The sequence below is a fragment of the Centropristis striata genome, chromosome 16, assembly GCF_030273125.1.
Source record: "Centropristis striata isolate RG_2023a ecotype Rhode Island chromosome 16, C.striata_1.0, whole genome shotgun sequence".
NCBI lineage: Eukaryota > Metazoa > Chordata > Actinopteri > Perciformes > Serranidae > Centropristis > Centropristis striata.
This window is the reverse complement of record NC_081532.1, coordinates 29,492,437-29,511,759: the sequence shown is the minus strand read 5'-3', so window position 1 is coordinate 29,511,759 and position 19,323 is coordinate 29,492,437. Positions and strand designations below refer to the sequence as shown.

The 19,323-nt window shown below is 40.9% G+C and overlaps 1 protein-coding gene across 1 annotated transcript in view; it reads left to right on the top strand.

Moving 5' to 3' along the window:
• Positions 1-19,323, top strand: part of itpk1b (inositol-tetrakisphosphate 1-kinase b) — a 32,577-nt gene that overhangs the window by 6,993 nt on the left and 6,261 nt on the right. Inside the window, exons 4-7 of the mRNA XM_059353193.1 lie at positions 7,261-7,386; positions 11,684-11,801; positions 18,818-18,916; positions 19,148-19,188. Coding sequence (XP_059209176.1) covers positions 7,261-7,386; positions 11,684-11,801; positions 18,818-18,916; positions 19,148-19,188 — 384 coding nt within the window. The remainder of the gene's footprint in view (positions 1-7,260; positions 7,387-11,683; positions 11,802-18,817; positions 18,917-19,147; positions 19,189-19,323) is intronic.

Sequence of the window (19,323 nt, the reverse complement as noted above, 5' to 3'; positions counted from 1 at the left end):
ATGTTTTATTCATTTGTTTTTTTAAGATTTAAGGGTGGGTGGTGGTGTTGCTGTTATATATCAAAATATCAAGTCCATTTAACCTTCTCTTGAAGGCTGGAGTAGGACATAGCTGCAGATTTATCTCCTGCAGCCTATTGAATCACCTAACCTTGTCCCTGTGGTCTGACAGACTAGCTGATCCTGACGATAGCAACTCAACCTTGGAAATCCGAGGATAAATTAATCCGTTTTCCGTAATTTTTAACAGAATAAGCCATAAATTCATGGTGTTTGCAGCCTTATTACAAGCTAATTCACTTCACATTTGTTTGTCTGTCACACAGGTTTGTTGTAATAGCAGCTGTGTACCAAGCCTGCACCAATAATCATGGCTGAATTTTATGACTATTATTTTCTAGATTAAGCGATGAAGCATTTGTTTTATAAAATGTCAGAAAATAATGAAAAATGACAATGTCAGTTTCTCGAAGTCTAGAATGATGGCTTTGAAGCCCCAAATATTCTGTTTAATATGATATGAAATGGAGAAAAACAGAGAATATCCCTTATTAATTGATGAATAGTTGAAGTTTATTTTACAGTGTATAGAACAACTTGTTGATCAGCAGAACTTGGGTTTTGTAATTTAGCAGCATGAAGGTGTCACCTTGGGTTTTGGGTATATTTTTTGGATATTTCAGATCAAATAAATGATCAGTTCGTCAAGAAAATAATCGTCTGATTAATTAATAATAAAAGGAATTGTTTGTTGCAGTCTTAGAAACGACTACTTAAAAAAACAGAAGTCAAAATGTCATGTAGATATTTCACTTCCACCTAGTGATATACGCTATTTGCTGCAAGGGGTTGGATCCTCCAGAGGGTTGGTAGTGGTTATGACATCACCCTGTGTGAACAGATCTTTGCTAAATCTGGCGGCCCAGGGGAGCTCATTTTATATTTCCATTTCCAGTGTGGGAAAACCATCTACATACCATATATACTCATCAGGACAGACAGAACTGAAAGAGACAAGAGGGTTCTTTTGTTTGACATTACATGATTGCTCTTTTAGCCTCTAGCATTTTTCCACTCAGCTCTTTTTTTTTTTAAAGTAGCCCATTATCACGCTCACCTTGTCTCTACTTTTCATCCCTTCACTCTTCCAAGTGACTTTGCAGCAGCTCATCAATACTGACCCCTTAGCCCTGAGCTCATGAAAGCCATCCTCCTGGTGCTCCGTACATTAGCTTGTCAGTATCACAGAGCTGATGAGATTAACTCGCCAGGCTCGGCCTTGAGGAAGCCAATATTCGCTCTCCAAGAGAGAACACATCACAGCAAATGGCCATCATTTGAGTGGGCTGTCCATAGAAAGTTATTGAGTTACTGTTTTTATTATATGTTAAGTGCTGAGGAATTTAAAGTTAATATCCGGCAGGCTACTGCATCTCACCAGAATATTGAATTTTTGAAGCCTGACAAATAAGAGATTGTCTTTTCAGTGTGTTCCTCCAGTGTAAAGCCAATTGTTGGCCATTATTTGTAATGAATGTATATATTTTTATTCTAGAAGGCTGAGCGATAACTCAATTTGTCATTCAATTGAATGGAATTGTGTTGACATCATACATTGAGATCTTGTGATATACAATAACGTGGTCCTAATTGATAACGAGCACATGTAAACTCAGATTTCTCAAAATCTGATGTATGCCTTTATATATTTTTTCTCTATAATTAATTGGAAATCTTTTTTAAATTAGAAAATACTTAGTACTTTTCATTTGTCAAATATTTACATCACACAAATGTATTGTTATCAAGGTATCAAATATCCTGTATCGGGAAAGATGGCCACATTTCTTGAATTCATGGTGGAGATAATGATGATGATGATGATAAATGGACTGCATTTATTTTCATACACACATACATTCATGGACCAATGGTAGCAAACCGGCCAAGCCTGCCAGGCAGGGACAACTTGGGGTTGCCTTGTTCAGGTCCTGCTTCGATATAAAGGCAGGAAAAGCTGGGTATTGCACCATCAACCGTGTGATTAAAGGACGACCGCTCTACCCTGGGAGCCACAACTGCCCCACAATGAATGAAATATTCATCAGTTTGACCAATATGAACTCCTTAATGACTCCTTCCACTCCCTACATATCCATAGCCATTCTCTTTTTAAAGATATTTTTTTAGCCATTTTTGGGCTTTATTGATAGGACAGAGTGAAGGGGAGACAGAGGGGAAGACATGCAGGAAAGGGCTCCGAGTCGGATTCGAACCCGGGCCACCTGCTTACGAGGCCTCTATGGTACGCCCTCTACCAGGTGTGCCACCGGGAACACCCCTCCATAGCCATTCTCTATAGACCTAGTAAAGCTCTGTTGTCTCTTTCCTTCTGTAGAAGTTCTTTTTCATCCCATATGATTAATCCACTTGCAGTAAATGTCTTAATGAATGTGCGTCACTCTACAAGTAGTTAAACAATGTTTATAATGGTTGAACGTCATTATACTCAACTAAGAGTATTAATTGATAAACGCTCAAAGGCAGTTGTCTTATCAGCTTCCAGTGCACATCATAGTTGGTAGTGAGGGCTCCAGGGGATAGCCATTAGCTTAATGAGGTCCTAGTTAGACCCTCCATATGTTTTTTGGCTGGAGATTCACGGCCATGTTGGTCCCATCTCATGTTTAGTCTTGTACTTCATGTGAGGTGTGGCCAGCAGTCACAGTTTGTCTCTGTCACACATGTTTCTCTTTCACTAGGGTGTCGAGTGCCACACACATACAAAATAAATCATTCATCACATGTCTGTCTGCACTCGGGGTTAGTCTCACAACAAAGCAAAAGCCAGGTGAGATTAGATCCAGCTGAGCGCAACTAGAAAGAGGCATCTAAAGGATGAAGCAGCTCTATGGCAAAACCTCACAAGTCACAGACACAAATAACTGCTGCAAACAGCGGTTGATACAGTTTGTGTTCACCATGCTAGTACGCAGTTATGTTGAGAACTGAAGTACACATGTAAGCCCTGTCCCTGCTTGCTCAAAATCACCGTTCTTAGATTTCCCTGGAGTATAGCTTGGGCCCACCGTGGAGCTACATCAAAGCTGAAAAATATATTGGCCCTGACCTACCCTCTCCCTCCAGGATCCAGCGTGTTTTCTGTCCTGTCTATCACCACCATGGCCCGCTGCTAGCACTCGGTCCCAGAGGGACTTGCAAAGACGTCAGCTGACATTTCTGCTTTTAGCATTTAGCAGGACATCAGTGACTTTACTGCTGGGTTTTTGGATGAGCTCTAAAGCGAGGTCATTCTGTCTACGCACAGGGAGCAGAGAGCTTCATCCTCTGCTATGTGTCTTTGCCAGTGGGTGTTGACCCCCACGACGTGGAGTCCTGTTTTTGTGGAGAGGCCAGGCTGTGGATGGGCCCTCTGTGTTGTGTAAGCAAGAGATTAAAAGCGGTGCCTCAGCTGAGTGGAGTACAGACAACTTCCCTTACACCCGGCTTTGACACTGCTAGCTCGGCAGAAAAGCGATCACCTCTGTTTTTCCCGACCTGCTGTACCTCACCCCACTGCTGAGGCCCTGTCACAACTGCTGCTCATCGTGTTATAGATGCAGGGATAGTTTATCCACAGGTGATATGACAACATATTTTATGAGTGTTGACTTACGAAGACAGTGCTATTAAGGTCATGACAACATGTTTGTGTTCTACACATCTAGCATATGCCACACCTGTGTCTACCACCTGATTCCCGATAAACCAGCTGGGCTGCTGAGACACTGAGTCACCAAATCGTCTGCAGTTTGCTATTCAACCTGAGACTTACCTTTTGTAGCTTTATGTAATCATACTGGTTGATTCTGATGACCTATTATTACTGTAGCCTGAAACTGGTTGTTGACTATCCCTGAATGTGATTCCTGCTGTGCATTTCAAGTTTTTACCCACAAAGAAAATATTAATGCACTTGATTTTCCAAATGCGTGTTTTGGTTCAGACCTTAATTTTTGTGCCAAGGTGATGTTACAGAAATGCAGATCCCACTGTTCTGCTTAGAGGAAAAAGAAAACTTTTATTTTACTCCTCTTTATACTATGACAGTTTTCCTAAAATTAGATTAAAAAGTCGCAATATATCAACTTGCTTCCATCATCATAAAGCATCACAATATATCAATTCATAACCCCTGTGTCATGACACAACACTAATTAATTAACATGTTGGCAGAAAGATTAAGCACTTACAAATAATATGATAGAATGAAGAATAATTTTAATTATATTGGCCTGCACCTAACCTCAGCCCTCCGTCAGCCACACTAGAACAGATGCACTCAATTTGAATGTGTTGTATATGTGTCAATTCTAGCAAACCTGCCAGAGTCCCTGGACATTTTTCAGCCTCATTGCCTTGTATACATTTTTTCAGCTCATGTTGGCATATTACTTTCGAGCTGAAGGGCGTGTTTCTACAGGCACGGAGAATGGAACGTGCAGGAGATCCAGCAGTGTTAAGACGGGCAGGGAAAGACATGCCGTGTTGATGTAGCGTAATGAGCTCTTAAAGAAATGCAGCTCGGCTTGAACATTACAGGGCGTGTTGGCATTTCTTTGCGTGTTAGCATACTATGCATACTATGCTGTGCGACAAAGGTTGTGCCTGCTCATCATGGACACGCCCTTATTCCATGATGAGAACAATTAACATACCTAAATTGTTACCTAATGTGAGTAGGAGTTAAACTACAGTTGGACCCTTTGTTCTTCCTGATGATCCCACAAGAGCATGGTATCTTAAATCAACTGATATTTGACACCTTTACCACTCTGTGCAAATGACTTTTCAGGGTTGGAAGTGTACGCTAATTAGTCATCTATCCATCACACTTCTTACAATTATTAACCAGGAAATGTTGGCTTAACCGACAGCTTGACTGCGTCCAACCCTAAACCAACTGAAACTTTGTACAGTTTTAAAGTTCATGCAATGATCTCCACCGGTGTGACTAAGGTGTGTTCGCTCTCGGTTTGCGTACTGTCTGGCAGCACAAAGGACAGTGGGGTCCTGCCTGGCTCTGGCTTATTTGCACAGGTGTTTCAAAACTGTCTTTTGTCTGAAACAATCGGGTGATTCCCATTGGCTGATTAGCTCATGAGTTAGTATATATCTGCATTATGCAATAGCAGCACTACAAACAACACAATTAGCTCTTTATGTCACAGTCTTGTCAGTGCCATGTTGATGTGTTTGCTTTGGTTCCAGTTGTACTGAAGTTGCATAATACAATTTTACACATCCAATGAGGCATAATGTGATGTTTTGTCACAGTACTTACCACAGTAGTTCAGTATTACTGCTGTTAGAAAAGACGTAGCCTGAGGTTAATCCTGATGATTAGTTTTCTCAAAGAATACTTAAACCCAGTGCACTTGGTAACCCTTTGTAACCCCCCAGTAACCCTTTTTCAATAATATTATGCCTGGCCACATGTTGAAGGCTGCTTTATCTGTCTCTCTGACGGTCTGTCCTTCTTTGACACAACCTTGCTTCGAAAATTCACGAGGTCCTTTTATGTAGCAACAAAAAGGCAGGAAAAGAGTCCAAGCAGCCTTGTGATTTCTAACTCTGAAGTTGTCTCTCACACACTAATCTTATTTGACTCTCTTTTTCACAACAAACTGGGTGCATTCCGCCAGAATATACAGCTTTATGAGATGGACTTTGACATTTCATCAACAGAGGAACGAGAATTATTTTCTAAAGCCCAGCCTCTCTCATGTAATGTTGCTACATGTGTGTGTGCAATTCAAATGCTGACCTACATAAGTCTTATCACACTTGGAGAGCTGCTTTGACTACTTGTGAACTACTTGGCCAGTGCAGTCGGTGTTTTTGCTGCGGTAAACTTCAAACGAATGCTAATTTGGCGTTTTCTCAGAGGCTGTCGAACATGCTCAGCGAGACTGGAGGTCTGGCCAAAGGGAGGGAAAGTTTGTAACTCATAGTAAAATAGATGACACCAGGAATAAATCCTGATGGTGTAATTTAAAACAAATACAGCATAAACTCTGGCTGCACCAAAGTTAGAGCTATAAATAAAAGAGGGAGAGGGTGATTTTAAATCAGTGCTGATGCTGTTTTTAGCCAAAGAGGCAGAAAACAAAATGTATGTTTGTTTACTAGAGCAGAACTAAGAGATTACTCTTTTCTATTGACAGATTGGGAGTATAAATGAGAAAGGCAATGGCAGACTAATGATTTCCCAAAATGTGTGGTCCCCTTCTAACAAATATTCTTCCATCATCTTAAAAAAGCTATCCATCACCCTGTGAAAATAATTTAAATGAACTTGGACTAACTTTTTTCCTTAGTTTTCTATATTCTGCAGTTCACTGTATATACAACAACACACACAAAAAAACTCACACAAAAAAAACTCACCACTTTGGATAATGAGGCCAGTCAGGTGCAGTCGTGATTCAGTCTCATACATATGGTAATTTCTGCACATCCGAACTTCACTAGTACTGCCTCCTACTGAAGTGCAAGGCCAGTGCACTGGTGCAGCTAGGTCTATAAATAAACATGACCCATACATATGATAAACTTTCCTCTTGGATTTTTTTCAGCATGCAAATGAGATAAATGTATCGTGTCGTTTTTTGCTGCCGTTTGTCTGTTTGACTGTCAGCAGGATTACAGACTACTAGCTTCATGAAAACGGGTGGGAGGGTGTAGCATGAGCCAAAGAAGAACCCATTAAATTACCCAGTCAGTCCAAATCACAGGGTGAAAACACAAATTATTTTTCATTTTTGTGAGCTTTGCGTGATAGTGCATGGCCTTGGCAGAGGTCTGTACTCTCTCTAGAGTGCCCTTGTAGTTTTTTAATGTAATCTTTTGTGAAGCAAATAAATAATGTACCCCTTTTAATCAAGGTACCACTCTGTAATAGAGGTACATGGCAATATGGGAGAATCATGCAGAATTATTTGTCGTTTTTATTCACTGTTTATTAATCTAGAATAAAATTTTCATTAAACTTTTGCACTTTTTTATTCCGATGTGCTGCTGCAATTTTATTAATGCTGTAAAAAAACAAAAGGTAGTGCTTCGCAGCTGAGAAACATTCTTGGCTTTTTATAGATGATTTCTGTGGTAAACCATTTCTAACTGTGATAAATGAATACCTGTGTGTAGGTGTGTGTTTGCAGCATAACCCTTGACCCATGGCTTTCTTTCTGTCCTCAGCTGGACCTCAGCCAGCCTCTGGAGGAGCAGGGTCCCCTGGACGTCATCATCCACAAACTGACTGACCTCATCCTGGAGGCTGACCAGAATGATTCACAGGCTGTTCTGCTGGTGCAAAGAGTACAGGTATGCATCTTTATACAGAGGGCTGGAAAAGTGGAGACAATTGATATTTTCCTATTGGGAACAACACCCCTAAAACATTTCTAAATAATTACACAATTTACATAGATATGGAAATGTATGACAAATAATTGTAATTGTCACTTTATTGACTGACATGTGGCTGTAGTGGCAAGTAGCAAAAGCTTTGAAGTAGCAAAAGCTGACATATAATGCCTGGTCATATTTGTAATATTATTATTCTTTGACAAGGTTATTTCTCATTTAAATAACATTTTTGCAAGTGTTAGTTTATTTTCTTAGGCAAATTTGTTGTATGTCTGCTTGTGTTAAGACAACATTTAGGCTTAAAAAACCGTTGCTGCTTTGTTAAATGAAAAATAAGGTTTTGTAGTTAAGTATGTTATATAATTGTGTTATGTCTATACAAACATACATACATACATGGCAGCAACTCATGCATTTAGGCATGTAGACATGGTGAAGACGAGCTGCTGGAGTTCGAAGCGAGCATCAGAGTGTAGAAAAACGGTGATTTAAGTGACTCTGAGCGTGGCATGGTTGTTGGTGCCAGACGGGCTGGTCTGAGTATTTCATGAACTGCTGATCTACAACCATCCCTAGGGTTTCCAGAGAATGGTCCTAAAAAGAGAACATATCCAGTGAGCCAAAATGTCTTGTTGACGCCAGAGGTCAGAGGAGAATGACCAGACTGGTTACATGATGGTTATACTGGTATAACCACTCGTTAGAACCAAGGTATGCAGAAGAGCAACTCTGAATGCACAACACGTCCCGCCTTGAAGCAGATGGGCTACAGCAGCAGCAGCCACTTTATAAGAAACACTTTGCTAGCAAATAAATTGGTCGGTGAGTGTATTTCTATAAGCACTGTAACAAAGAATTTGAAATGATATTCAGCACTAATCTCAAACACATTTACATGATCCAGTGATAGGCTGTCCAGCCACCATCAGCATGCATTAAATGTAACATTAGCTGAGTTCTTTAGATACTCTTAAAATAAAGAAACAAAGTCTTGAAGCTCTGGATAGTGTTGTCTTTAGCACAGCAGCACTGTTTAAGGCAATAAACATTTATGGATGATATAATTTTATGTTTACATGTATAAATGTTCCAGTTCAAGGAATTTAAACACACTAAAGAACCTAAACTTAGCTCCAGGGACATAAAGGTCATTAGCAGCTATATATGGGCATATTGCAACTCATAAAACCTAAAAGCTGTAACTGAAATTCCTTTTAAGAGTTTTTCTCGTTCTCCCAGAAGTGAGAAAAATCTCACATGGACAGCAGGTTACAGCTCCAAATGTGGCACTGTGAACACACTTCAGAAAACTTGTGTGTGTCTGTGTGTGTCTGTGTGTGTCTGTGTGTGTCTGTGTGTGTCTGTGTGTATCTGTGTGTATCTGTGTATTCATTAATCTAGCAACGTTCTAGATGGTGTGAAAATTAATTTGGTTTCAGCAAACCAGCTCTATCTCTCTGAATGACTCAGAGGAGCTGTTATCATGATCAACGTCACGCAATGCTGTCAACGTGTTCCTGACTGCTCAATTAGGAAAGACAAACAGGAAGTCAGTGTGTGGAGCAATCACTTACACAGCAGACCGACCTGGTCAATATATTAACGCATGACTGCATTTGCACATGTTTATGGTACTTGAACACACCTTGTTTGTGTGTCAAAAAAGCACCCTTGACAAACTTGCCAAAGAATAGATCCCTACCTTCTACAGAGGACAATAATAATAATTGCTCAACATCATAACTTTTACAGCACAGTTTGACACTTTGATCTTTGACTCCTGCACTCAGAGCTCCACCTAACATAAGCACACACAGAGACACAAAGACACAAAGGCTTTTCTCAGTGCAGAGTGGTTTAGTCTAATATTGTCATTCTTTCACTCACCAGTTAAAGCTTGTGACTGTAGAGAGAAGTATGAGCTGGTAAATCAACAGCTCAGCTTTGTGGCTCAGTCCTGTCTGTCCCTCCTTCAGTTCTGGCTTTTTACCTGAACACAGTTGTCATCTCTGATTACATTTTCATTGAGATATAAGTGTTGGCGCATATCTAATATGGCACAGCTGTGGTTATAAATAACCTTTTGTGTGGTGGAGGGAATACGCCTTCCTGTCTAAAATACCTCTATTTAAAACAAAATGTCAAGCTGGGATGCACTCTGATGATTCAGTGGCCTGAGGTGTGAGCCGTGTGCACAGTGGACCCAAGACAAAATATTATAAGCACGATTTTTAGAGCTACAAGATTATGGCCAAAATTATTATCTTTTAAGTAGATCATTGTAGAAATCTGTGTGGGAGGTTGTGGTTTTTTGGCTGACATTTTTTGTATCTTTTATTTGCATCTTTGGCATTGTCAGCAACCTAAAAATTGTAATGAAGAAAATTGACATTTCCATTTGGTAGGCAAAGTTGCAATTATAAGAAGTTATTTTGAAGTTTTTTTGTTTTTCTTGCTTCCATATAGACATTACAAACCATTAATTTTCTAGTTTCATGTAGTTCTTTGTGGTTGACAGCTTATGTCACTTGAGTTGATGTGGTAAATCACACCCATGTGGTTGTGGTTCACATAAGTACTTGAAATTATTTTCCAATTTGAAACCTGTGGCATCGCAGACATGGTTTACATCCAGTAGCACAGATTAGATCCACGACTGACCATATTCTCTGAGATATTAAACCATGTTTATTCCCTATGGAAACAGATCTGTCCGGGAAAATGAACGGATAATGTGCAGCCTTAGCACCCACTCTCTTACACCCACACCGGCATACGTCTGGCTCTTTTCCTCTCCAACACCTGCTCGCCAGTGCTCATCTCCATCTCACCTCCCCCTCTTGTCTGCGTTTAAATGGGTTTATTCTTCTGAGATGCAGAAATCTGCAAGTGACAGTCGCTATCAGCAGAGTGTTCCTCTAAACTCCTGGAAGATTAGTTTGGATTTATTTTTTGGCGGAAGCTCGTTTGACTTACATAACCGCTGAACTGGCTTTGATCAACATTGCCCGTTAGATCCTGGAAAATCCTACAGATGGGTCCTCCGTGTCATGGCAAAGGCATTTGTTTACATGCTGCATGCATCAGTTTGTTTATGCATAATACGAGTCGGTTAACAAATGGGATTTTTTTCCCCCAAGGTCTATGTTTGATGTCCGACGTTCCCGTGTGTGTTTAATTTCATGTGAGCGTGTATGACATTGGTGCTGCTGTGTTTTTCAAAGGGCTGTGATGTGAGCAGGCAGGCTGTTTGTGTAATGTGCGGGCCAGCCAGCTCCACCTGACAGTGTTTGAGTCAGTAAAAATTACTCCGAAGCAACGGTTGGCGGAGAAATCCACAGAGCAGAGATGGAAATGTGGAGAGCATGGAGAGCTGCAAAGTGGAGGAGGTGGTGTGGGGACAGAGCCAGAGGAGAGCCGGCAAGAGAAAAGAAGGGGAGTGCAGTTATGTAAAATAGCAAAACCTCACGCTGACCCAACAGCCGGCCATGCAGAGATGTAGTGATGTAACCTACACAGACCCGCTGGCATACATCTCATGCTCTCTCTAGCTCATACATGTATACAGAGGGAGGAATGTTGACCCTTCAACTCCGTGTTTGTATTTGTAGTTTGCCTACTTTAATGTGTTTGCTTAACATTTCTAATCTGCATGGATGTATTTGTGTGTGTTCGCCATAAGAGATGGCTGCTTGTGGTGTGACGCCTCAGTGTGCTTCCTTGTAGGGCCCCTTCTTGCACATTTAATGTTCTGGTAACAAAATCCTCATTCTCATTATTTCCATTGGTGACTCTGTTAATCATTTTTCTGATCAATCAGTTAACTTTGTGACGACGTTCACCATTTCAAAAGCTAATGGAAACCACCTCAGATAAGTTGTTTTATCTGATTAACGGTCAAAAGCCTCATGTTAATTAGTTTTTCAAATATGGACTTTTAGCAGTTGTTGTTTTGTTTATCAAACTCTCTTGACAACAAATGATAAAACCTTAAATCATACTCTGCTTTATTGTTTATTTTACTCTAAATGGGTCCATCATATCAGTAGGTTCCTTTTCTTAACAACTTATAATTTAGATTAGATTTTTTTTTTTAATAATTTAGCCTTTTTGCAGCCAGTTGAGTTGCCTCCTGCTGGCTACTAGAAAGAATGTAGGATTACCGCTCCACTTTTCAAGTTGGCTATGGACTGACTTTTGTGTTGTTTGATGTTTCTGTTCTTATACAAATGTTTGCTTCTCTGTGCTTTAGGACTACATTGATGCCCACCCTGAGACCATCGTCCTAGACCCTCTTCCAGCCATCCGAACTCTGCTGGACCGTTGCAAGTCCTACCAGCTCATCCACAGGATAGAGAGCTGTATGCAAGGTAAGATGTTTCCTCTCATTTGTGACACTTGTACACTGTAATCTCTCACTGACTGGCTTGAGGCTAGGTCACGCAAGTTTTCATTCCTCAGAAAGGTAGCTCATTTGCTCACAAGGCGAAAATACATTTGTGCGGTACTTTCACATGTGGTGAATTTGACACAAACTCAGACTGTTGACCTGTGCTGACCCTTGAGGGAGTAAAGAGAACTGTGAGTCCAAAATGGAGGAAGCTGTGATATTAGCTGAGGTTTAGAATAGTTTGCAATCAGTCTTGAGACAAGAGTGGATGGTCCAAATACATTCCTCTGAAAATAACCGCCTTAACCAGTTAGCGACCAGAAGGAGTCATTTTTGCTTCGTCAGTTTGCCGTGTGACTGAGTCAATACAGAGCATGTGATGGGTTCAGATTAGGTTTACACCATTAGTGTGTCTGTTCCTCAACCAGTCCTCGATATTACATAAAAGCAGAAGATGTCTAAATGATAAAGGAACTGGACACGGCCTTTTACCTTGCGTAACATGTCTAATGTTATTAAAAGGATAGAGCTGCGGTAACTGCAGATTCTGTCTTTCCTCTCTTCTTCCAGACGGGACACATGGATAACATATGATGCCGCTGTCACCTCTCTTGAATTGTGTTAGACAACGCTTCCGAGCAGATGTTTAATTCTTGCTACGCTGATATCATAATTCCTCTCCTCCCTTCCACGCGACAGACTCACCTCTCCATTTCCCCCCAGCCTGAACGCTGTATAAACTTGGCTCTGTGACAGTTTCTCACTGATGGATCAGATCTCTCCTCCCAAGTCAGCCCCAACACCTTTCTCTGTCACGGAGACCATAAACTAATCAGCAGGAGATGTCTTTTGGCTGGAGGCAGGGAAAACGCACTGACGACAGGAGCACATTCTCTACCCACACACACTGTAAACACACCTGTGACTCATCCACATTTCCTTTAACCCCCTACATGGCAGGGAACGTAAACCTTTTAAGTATTACTTCACTGATGGCCCATGACTCTGCGAGGAGCTGCAGTGTGGTGTCAGAGCGACAGATCAGAGGCGTTTCGGCATGTCGGCAGTGTCATTAGTTTCCCGAAATAGAACCGCAAGAAGACGTCTTTTTATCCAAACAGGCATGATGGCTGTTGCGTAACAGAATATAAGCTGCATCGCTCTGTCTTACTGTGTGTTTTATGTTTGAAGAGGAAGATGGCTCACTGGCTGCATTTATAGGAAGCTTTGTTTTTCTCAGCTCTGCTTCCATTAATGCAAGTGGTGCTCTCTGCTCACACTTAGGCCTGCATACCAAACCTCCCTGACAATTGGGGTTGGTTTAGACTCAAGCCTGGAGTGTAAGCCACTATAATCCTACACAACACTTCTGTTATTGTAGGAAAACAGCATGTACCAGAGGATAAATGTACTTTCTTCAGTGAGGAAAAAAAATGAACTGGCTTAAAGGGATAGTTCAGATTTTTTTCTTAAATAAACATATCAATCTATATGGATTTCTGCGGGCATAAGTCAACTCTGTAAATTTACTTTTTGCAGTTGCATTTATAGTAACAATTTAGATGTTGTTATAAAAATTTGGAGAGTCTGGACATTTTTGCTTTTTCAAAGTGCTGAATTTTACGTATAGATTCAGAAACGATCTTGACAATCAAGGCAGTGGTAGACGAAAAAAAATACATCTAAATATAGCAATCACTTAAAATGATATTGACTCTTTTCAGTGGTTTAAATGCACTTTGCTGCTGCCCAGCAGTGCTTTGCTTAGCTGCCATGCCTTCTTCTTCAAACTGGGGCCTTGCCGACAACCATCTACTGTAGGTAATACACTGACTATGGATAAGTACCTCATACAACCCCTCTTCAGTAAATCCGAACTATCCCTTTAAGGTTAGAGTAAAAGAGGGGATCGTGTGAGAGTGAGGAAAGTCCACCTTGCTTTCTTAGACACAGTCACTTCCTCCTCCTTATCAGCAGAGGCCATGGAGTCCTGGAGCAGCTGCCAAGGCAACGCAGTACTAAAAGGCCACAGAGAGCCTGCCATGCTTCACAGTCTGCATTACTCAGAATAGTACTCAATAGGAGGAAGCACTTGATGCGCACTCATGCTTTCTCTGGAAACTCTATTTTATCACTTGAGTGGTCTCTCTGCATCACAGAACATTTAGCCGTTCTGTTCTGAATTGTTTAAATTGATATAAACTTGAGAACAAGAATAAGCTCATCCTAATGATATGTTTAATAGAAAAGAGACATACACGAGCACTAATGGATCGGTGTCACAGATTCATACTTGTGCTTATTGAAACTTTGCGGCTCTGTTGTCCAACTGGGTTTTGTGTTTCCATTGGGAGCCAAGAGCAAGGTAACTGTTTATGTTACTTAGTGGAATCTGCTGGTTCCTGTGTATGCTTGATATCTCCGACTGTTTTTATAGACAGAAACCGTCGTCAAGTCAACTCTCCTATAAAATAAATCCTCTCTGAATGTTTTTAGCTTATTTCTCTCCAGCTCAGGATAAAAGAATTCTCCCCGAACACAAGCGGGATTCCTCAGGATCAGACTGAAACCTCCCTCAGTTTATTCATATATTAATCAGACTGTCTCTGCAAGGAGCAACAGAACAAGTGTCCCGTTTATGCAAGTGATCAATATTTAATCATAGTTGCAGCATGAGGAAGGCAAACACTGAGGCACTTTAAGACCCAAACACTTGTCCAAGTGCAGTAAGCCAAGTGGGCAGACACGATTGTAAAAGATTTCCAGCCCGTCAGGTACACGATGGAGCTTTGTCACAATCATCAAATGATGCATATCTCATTTACCTATTGTGAGAAAATAGTATTTTTTTTCTTTTTAAAATAAATGACTCATAATTGTAATTGGAACGTAAGCCTCTTAGAGCACGATATTGAGCATTGCAATACTCTCGGAGCATAGCCGTGTTTTTAGTTCAATTTAAAATATTGAAAATCCTGCCGCTTTGCCTCGGGAGGGGGACGCAGGGAGAGCAGCAGAGAGGATGCTGGGGTTTCTAGGAAACAAGCTCTAAATAGCAACAGGAGAGTTCAGCCTTCCACCTAAACAGCACCGCACTTTATGAAGCTTAATGCAACTTGGCTCTCTGTTGTTCTCTGCATGAAACCAGAGTGAAGACGTGATTTGAGTCTTAGGTGTTAGAGCAGGCCTGTTTAGGAATTTCTGTTCATTTTCCGGCACACCAGTCGCTTATCGACCTTTTTACAGACAGTTTTCTGGCCAATGCGTCTGTGGTTGCTCGTATGTAAATCGTCTGTGTAGATAATGAACAGATGAATACTCATTTAAATTTGATTGAAGTGAAGTCGAAGGCTTTCACGTGGACACCGACATGTTCTGTTCTTGCCAACATGGCTCCGGTCGGCAAGATCACGTGTTAAATCGAAACACAGACGACATCTATGGCTGCAAGCTATTAAACGTGTTAACTACCTCTAGAAAGCATCAGAAACGGTCATATTTGTACCGCAAGTTTTAAAGCTCAATAAACTCAGAGTCTATGTCACAGTATTTAAAGTTTTGAAAATAACCACAGTTCACGTAAATATTAAGCATTTTTCTACTCCACTTTGTGCTCGTAATTTCTCCCTGATGTGACGTTACATGCTAGGTTTCATCACCATATATGTGTTTTATATGCGACCATTAAATATTATGCCACTTGCTAATTTATTCTACCCACTCTCTACTGATGTGGAAGTTGGTCACAATTTCTCCAAGTCAGTTTGTTTAGGTTACATTGTAATCTGTGGTGATTAATGCCCTTGCATAGCTTGACAAGCTATTGCACTGACTCCACCATACTTCCGTTGCCAGACTCCGTGTCCACTCACATACGTCATCATTGTGTACACACTGTAAAAGGGTCTATAGGTTTGGGGTTTATTTATTTGCATGCATGAATATTATGTAACAGAGCGGACAGATGGGGGATTTGGGCAGGGGGTACAGCGGATGTTCCGATGAGATAAAAGAAGAAAAGAAACAAAAAAGCAGTAACTGGATAATGACATTTAAAAAGCATCTCATGGAGGAGTCCCGTAAACGTCGTCCTCGGCTCCGCTGGGTCTGCTCCGAGCATGCAGTGTTTAGACAGAGCCAGAGATTGATCCTCCCCACCCGCCCTCCACCCCCTTATCCCTAAAGCGTCAACCGGAGCCAAGCATGCACGCTATTAGAAACTTGGCCACACTATCTTATCCACCATCCCCTGCTCTCTTTATTATAAATCCTTAACTTGGAGCTTGAAATGTTTTCCATTTGACAAGGTTTAGACTTTTTTGAGGGTTTTTTGTTTGACAAAATTTAACGCTATCAGTCTTTGGGAACTCAGTGATGTAATGGGGATATTTTCCCCTACCAGACTGTTTTCTGAAAGACATTATGTTGCTATTCCTGTCCTGGTAAAATAACAGCAGTATGATGAGCGTGGCTGTAGCCAGTACACAGATGACTGATGGGTAACCCTCCAGGCTTCCTGCTCCCAAAAGTGACTGGTGCAGAGCCAACATTGGAATAAACCCAGCTGGACATGGAAAGGTTATAGTGCAATGAACAAGTATCTGCCTGTGAGAGAGAAAAGGAGCATTCTGTGTTCGTCTATCATGTAACATCAGAAAATAGAAACATTTTAACCATGCAAGATCAGACTGATCTGCTGTTCATGTTCCTTTTTGGAGGAAAAATAAAAGTGCTTCTATTAGGAAATTAGTTTTGCACATAGTGGTCGAAGCACATGTTCAGCTGCATCTGAGCAGTTCCTTAGCTGGAGGGGGCAACAACAAGGTGGATACTGAAACTGAGAAATAGGGTAGTGGTGTAAAATTTTGGTATGATGAAAACCTTACTAGTTGCTACACTATCATGGAGCTCTATTACAGCAAGAGAGGATCCTTAACACTGGACTTGTGTATGTGCTGCCTTATCAGCTCAGACAGCAGCAGCTGTGGCTGATTGTTTTGAAACCTGCTCTACAGCTTGATGTCACTTAAGATGTTTCTGTGATAACTTTTGGGCTTTTTAAAATCTCTTTTTTGTGTGTTCTTGTCGCCTCATGCATCAGCTTTCATTGTGGGGTTTCCCCCAACAGTTTTTGTGTGTGTCTGCACTCTCCGGCTTCTGTGGGAGCCGTAGATGTCTGTGGGGCCCAGTGCACACACCCAGAGTTCAACACTCAGCACTGGAGTTAATGTAGGCAAATGAGATTCTCCTGACCTCAGCACTAGCGGGAGCAGAGAGCCCTGCCGCTACTGAGGCCCACAGCACACAAAGGCCGGCGTGTTTCTATTGTGTTTTTGTCATTAGCAATTTGCCAGCTCTTGGTTTGGCCCCCTCGCTGATTTCCTGTGGCGATATCTCCAACCAGCTGCCTTATCGCCCCCATGTACCTACTGTAGAGGGGAAATTACAGCAGGCAGAACATTAATATAGATGCATCCTGAGCCCTGATATGGTGAAATATGACGGAGCTGCAGGATGTTTGTTATTTTCAGTCTTATCGGAACTGACCGAGCTGCCGCTCCAGGATGTGATGTAAAAATGTGATGTAAACAAACATGAGGTGATTTAAAAACATCAGAGATGTTGAGAAAGCGACCGAGTCTTTTTCCTAGCCTCAATTATGTTTGATAAGTTATGGCCGACTTTATATTGTGTGACTACACCTGCTGTGTTTGCTGCTTTGGCGAGCTGTCAATACCGGCCCTCAGTCAGGTGATATATCTGATGACTGTGTAATGTCCTCAGCGGGTTTGACCTGTCTGTAGTTCCTCATGAGATTGTGTGTCTTCCTGTATTTCAGCATTTTCCTGTTTGTGTGTGTATGTGTGCTGCTCGGGAGGAGCAGAAGGGCCTGGCAGCTTTCTGCTTTATTTATTTGAGCAGGAGTCATTTGTCCCCCTGAGCCTCAGATGTCCTCTGCTGTGCTTGTTGTCTAAACCGTCACAAGGTTGAAATATAAATACAATTTCTTGGCCAAATGAAATAAGGTGTGTGAGACGCGGCTGCTCCCCGTGTCGAACAGGTCTACATTCTGATGTGCTGGCCTTAATCTTTTTCTAAGTAGGCTATGAATGATAACAGAAGGAACAGCCTCAAGTGCTGCTATTTCAGGAAAAAACTTTTAAGTTCTTCATGTCACTTCAGCTATCGTGAACAGTCGAGAGAGTATGCAGGAACATAAATCATAATCCCGTAAAGCTGTTCACCAGAGAGCAAAGACTGGCAATAAACCTCTTTTTAAATGTCACACTAAAATAAGATTGATTTTAAACGTAGTGTCATGAAAACTTCCACATGACACATAAGAAATTACATCTTTTATACATAGTATTGATCCACTAATGTAATGGTGTATATATATATGTGTATATGATAATTATTGAGATAATCGTTTGAGTCATGGAGAAGTGTATACCTCTTTCTGCTCCTTTTCGGACATGTCATTTTTTTGTGGTGTTTAATTATGTTTATATGTTAATGTAAAGATATTATTTTAAGAGTTTTCTTTGAGTTTACGGTTCATTTTGTCATTCTTTAGATTTCTTTTACTTATACGTTACATGTTTAAATCAGATTAAATGTCAATGATGAAAATTAATTTCACAGGTGTAAATGGAACCTGGGACGATGTTTTTCTATATTTCACATAATCAGAAATTAAATATTTATGGAGTTTTGTTGGCTGAACAATACAAGTAACTTGGAAGATACCCTTACCTTCAAACTGTGGTATACAAAAAAGAGGTTCCCAATCAATTTGTTTGAAAAATAATAAACCGATTCATTGATATAGAAAATAATAATTTGTTTCAGCCATTTCTAGATGTCCACAGTAGCAATAGCATCTGACGTTTATTCACCATTATTACTTCTGTTAAACTGAAAATTTCCCAGACTTTTTGTAGTCTCTTATCTCACCAATTCCTTCCATCTCTCTTTTACTTTTCTTTTGATTAGATGAAAGGATTTGCTCTCCTCCATTCATGGTCCTGAACTCAGAGTGCAGCCCAGATGTGCTGGAGCAGATCAAGATGCAAGGACTCACATTCCCCTTCAGTAAGTATTCATCCTCTAGATATTGAAGACTTAAATCTATACTCCATATGTATTATTTATACTCTGTATTATACTGTTAACCATGAAGTGTACTTTGAAATGTTGATGTAGAAACTCGCTACTTGTCTTACATTTCAGTGTTCACTGTCAAAGTGTAAGAAAAGGCCTGACATTGTATTACAGCTATACAGTACATTCTCAGTTTTAACTCGCCTTTCTGTCCTTCCTCAGTTTGCAAAACGCGGGTGGCTCATGGAACCAACTCCCACGAGGTAAGAGGCCACAGGGATCAGAGGTCACTCACACCCTCCACAGTTTGCTCTGTGTGAGCAGTGACACTTGTCCTGTCACAAGATTGTCATTTAACTCCAGTCCAAACAACAAGATCAGATAAAGTGCTGCACCTC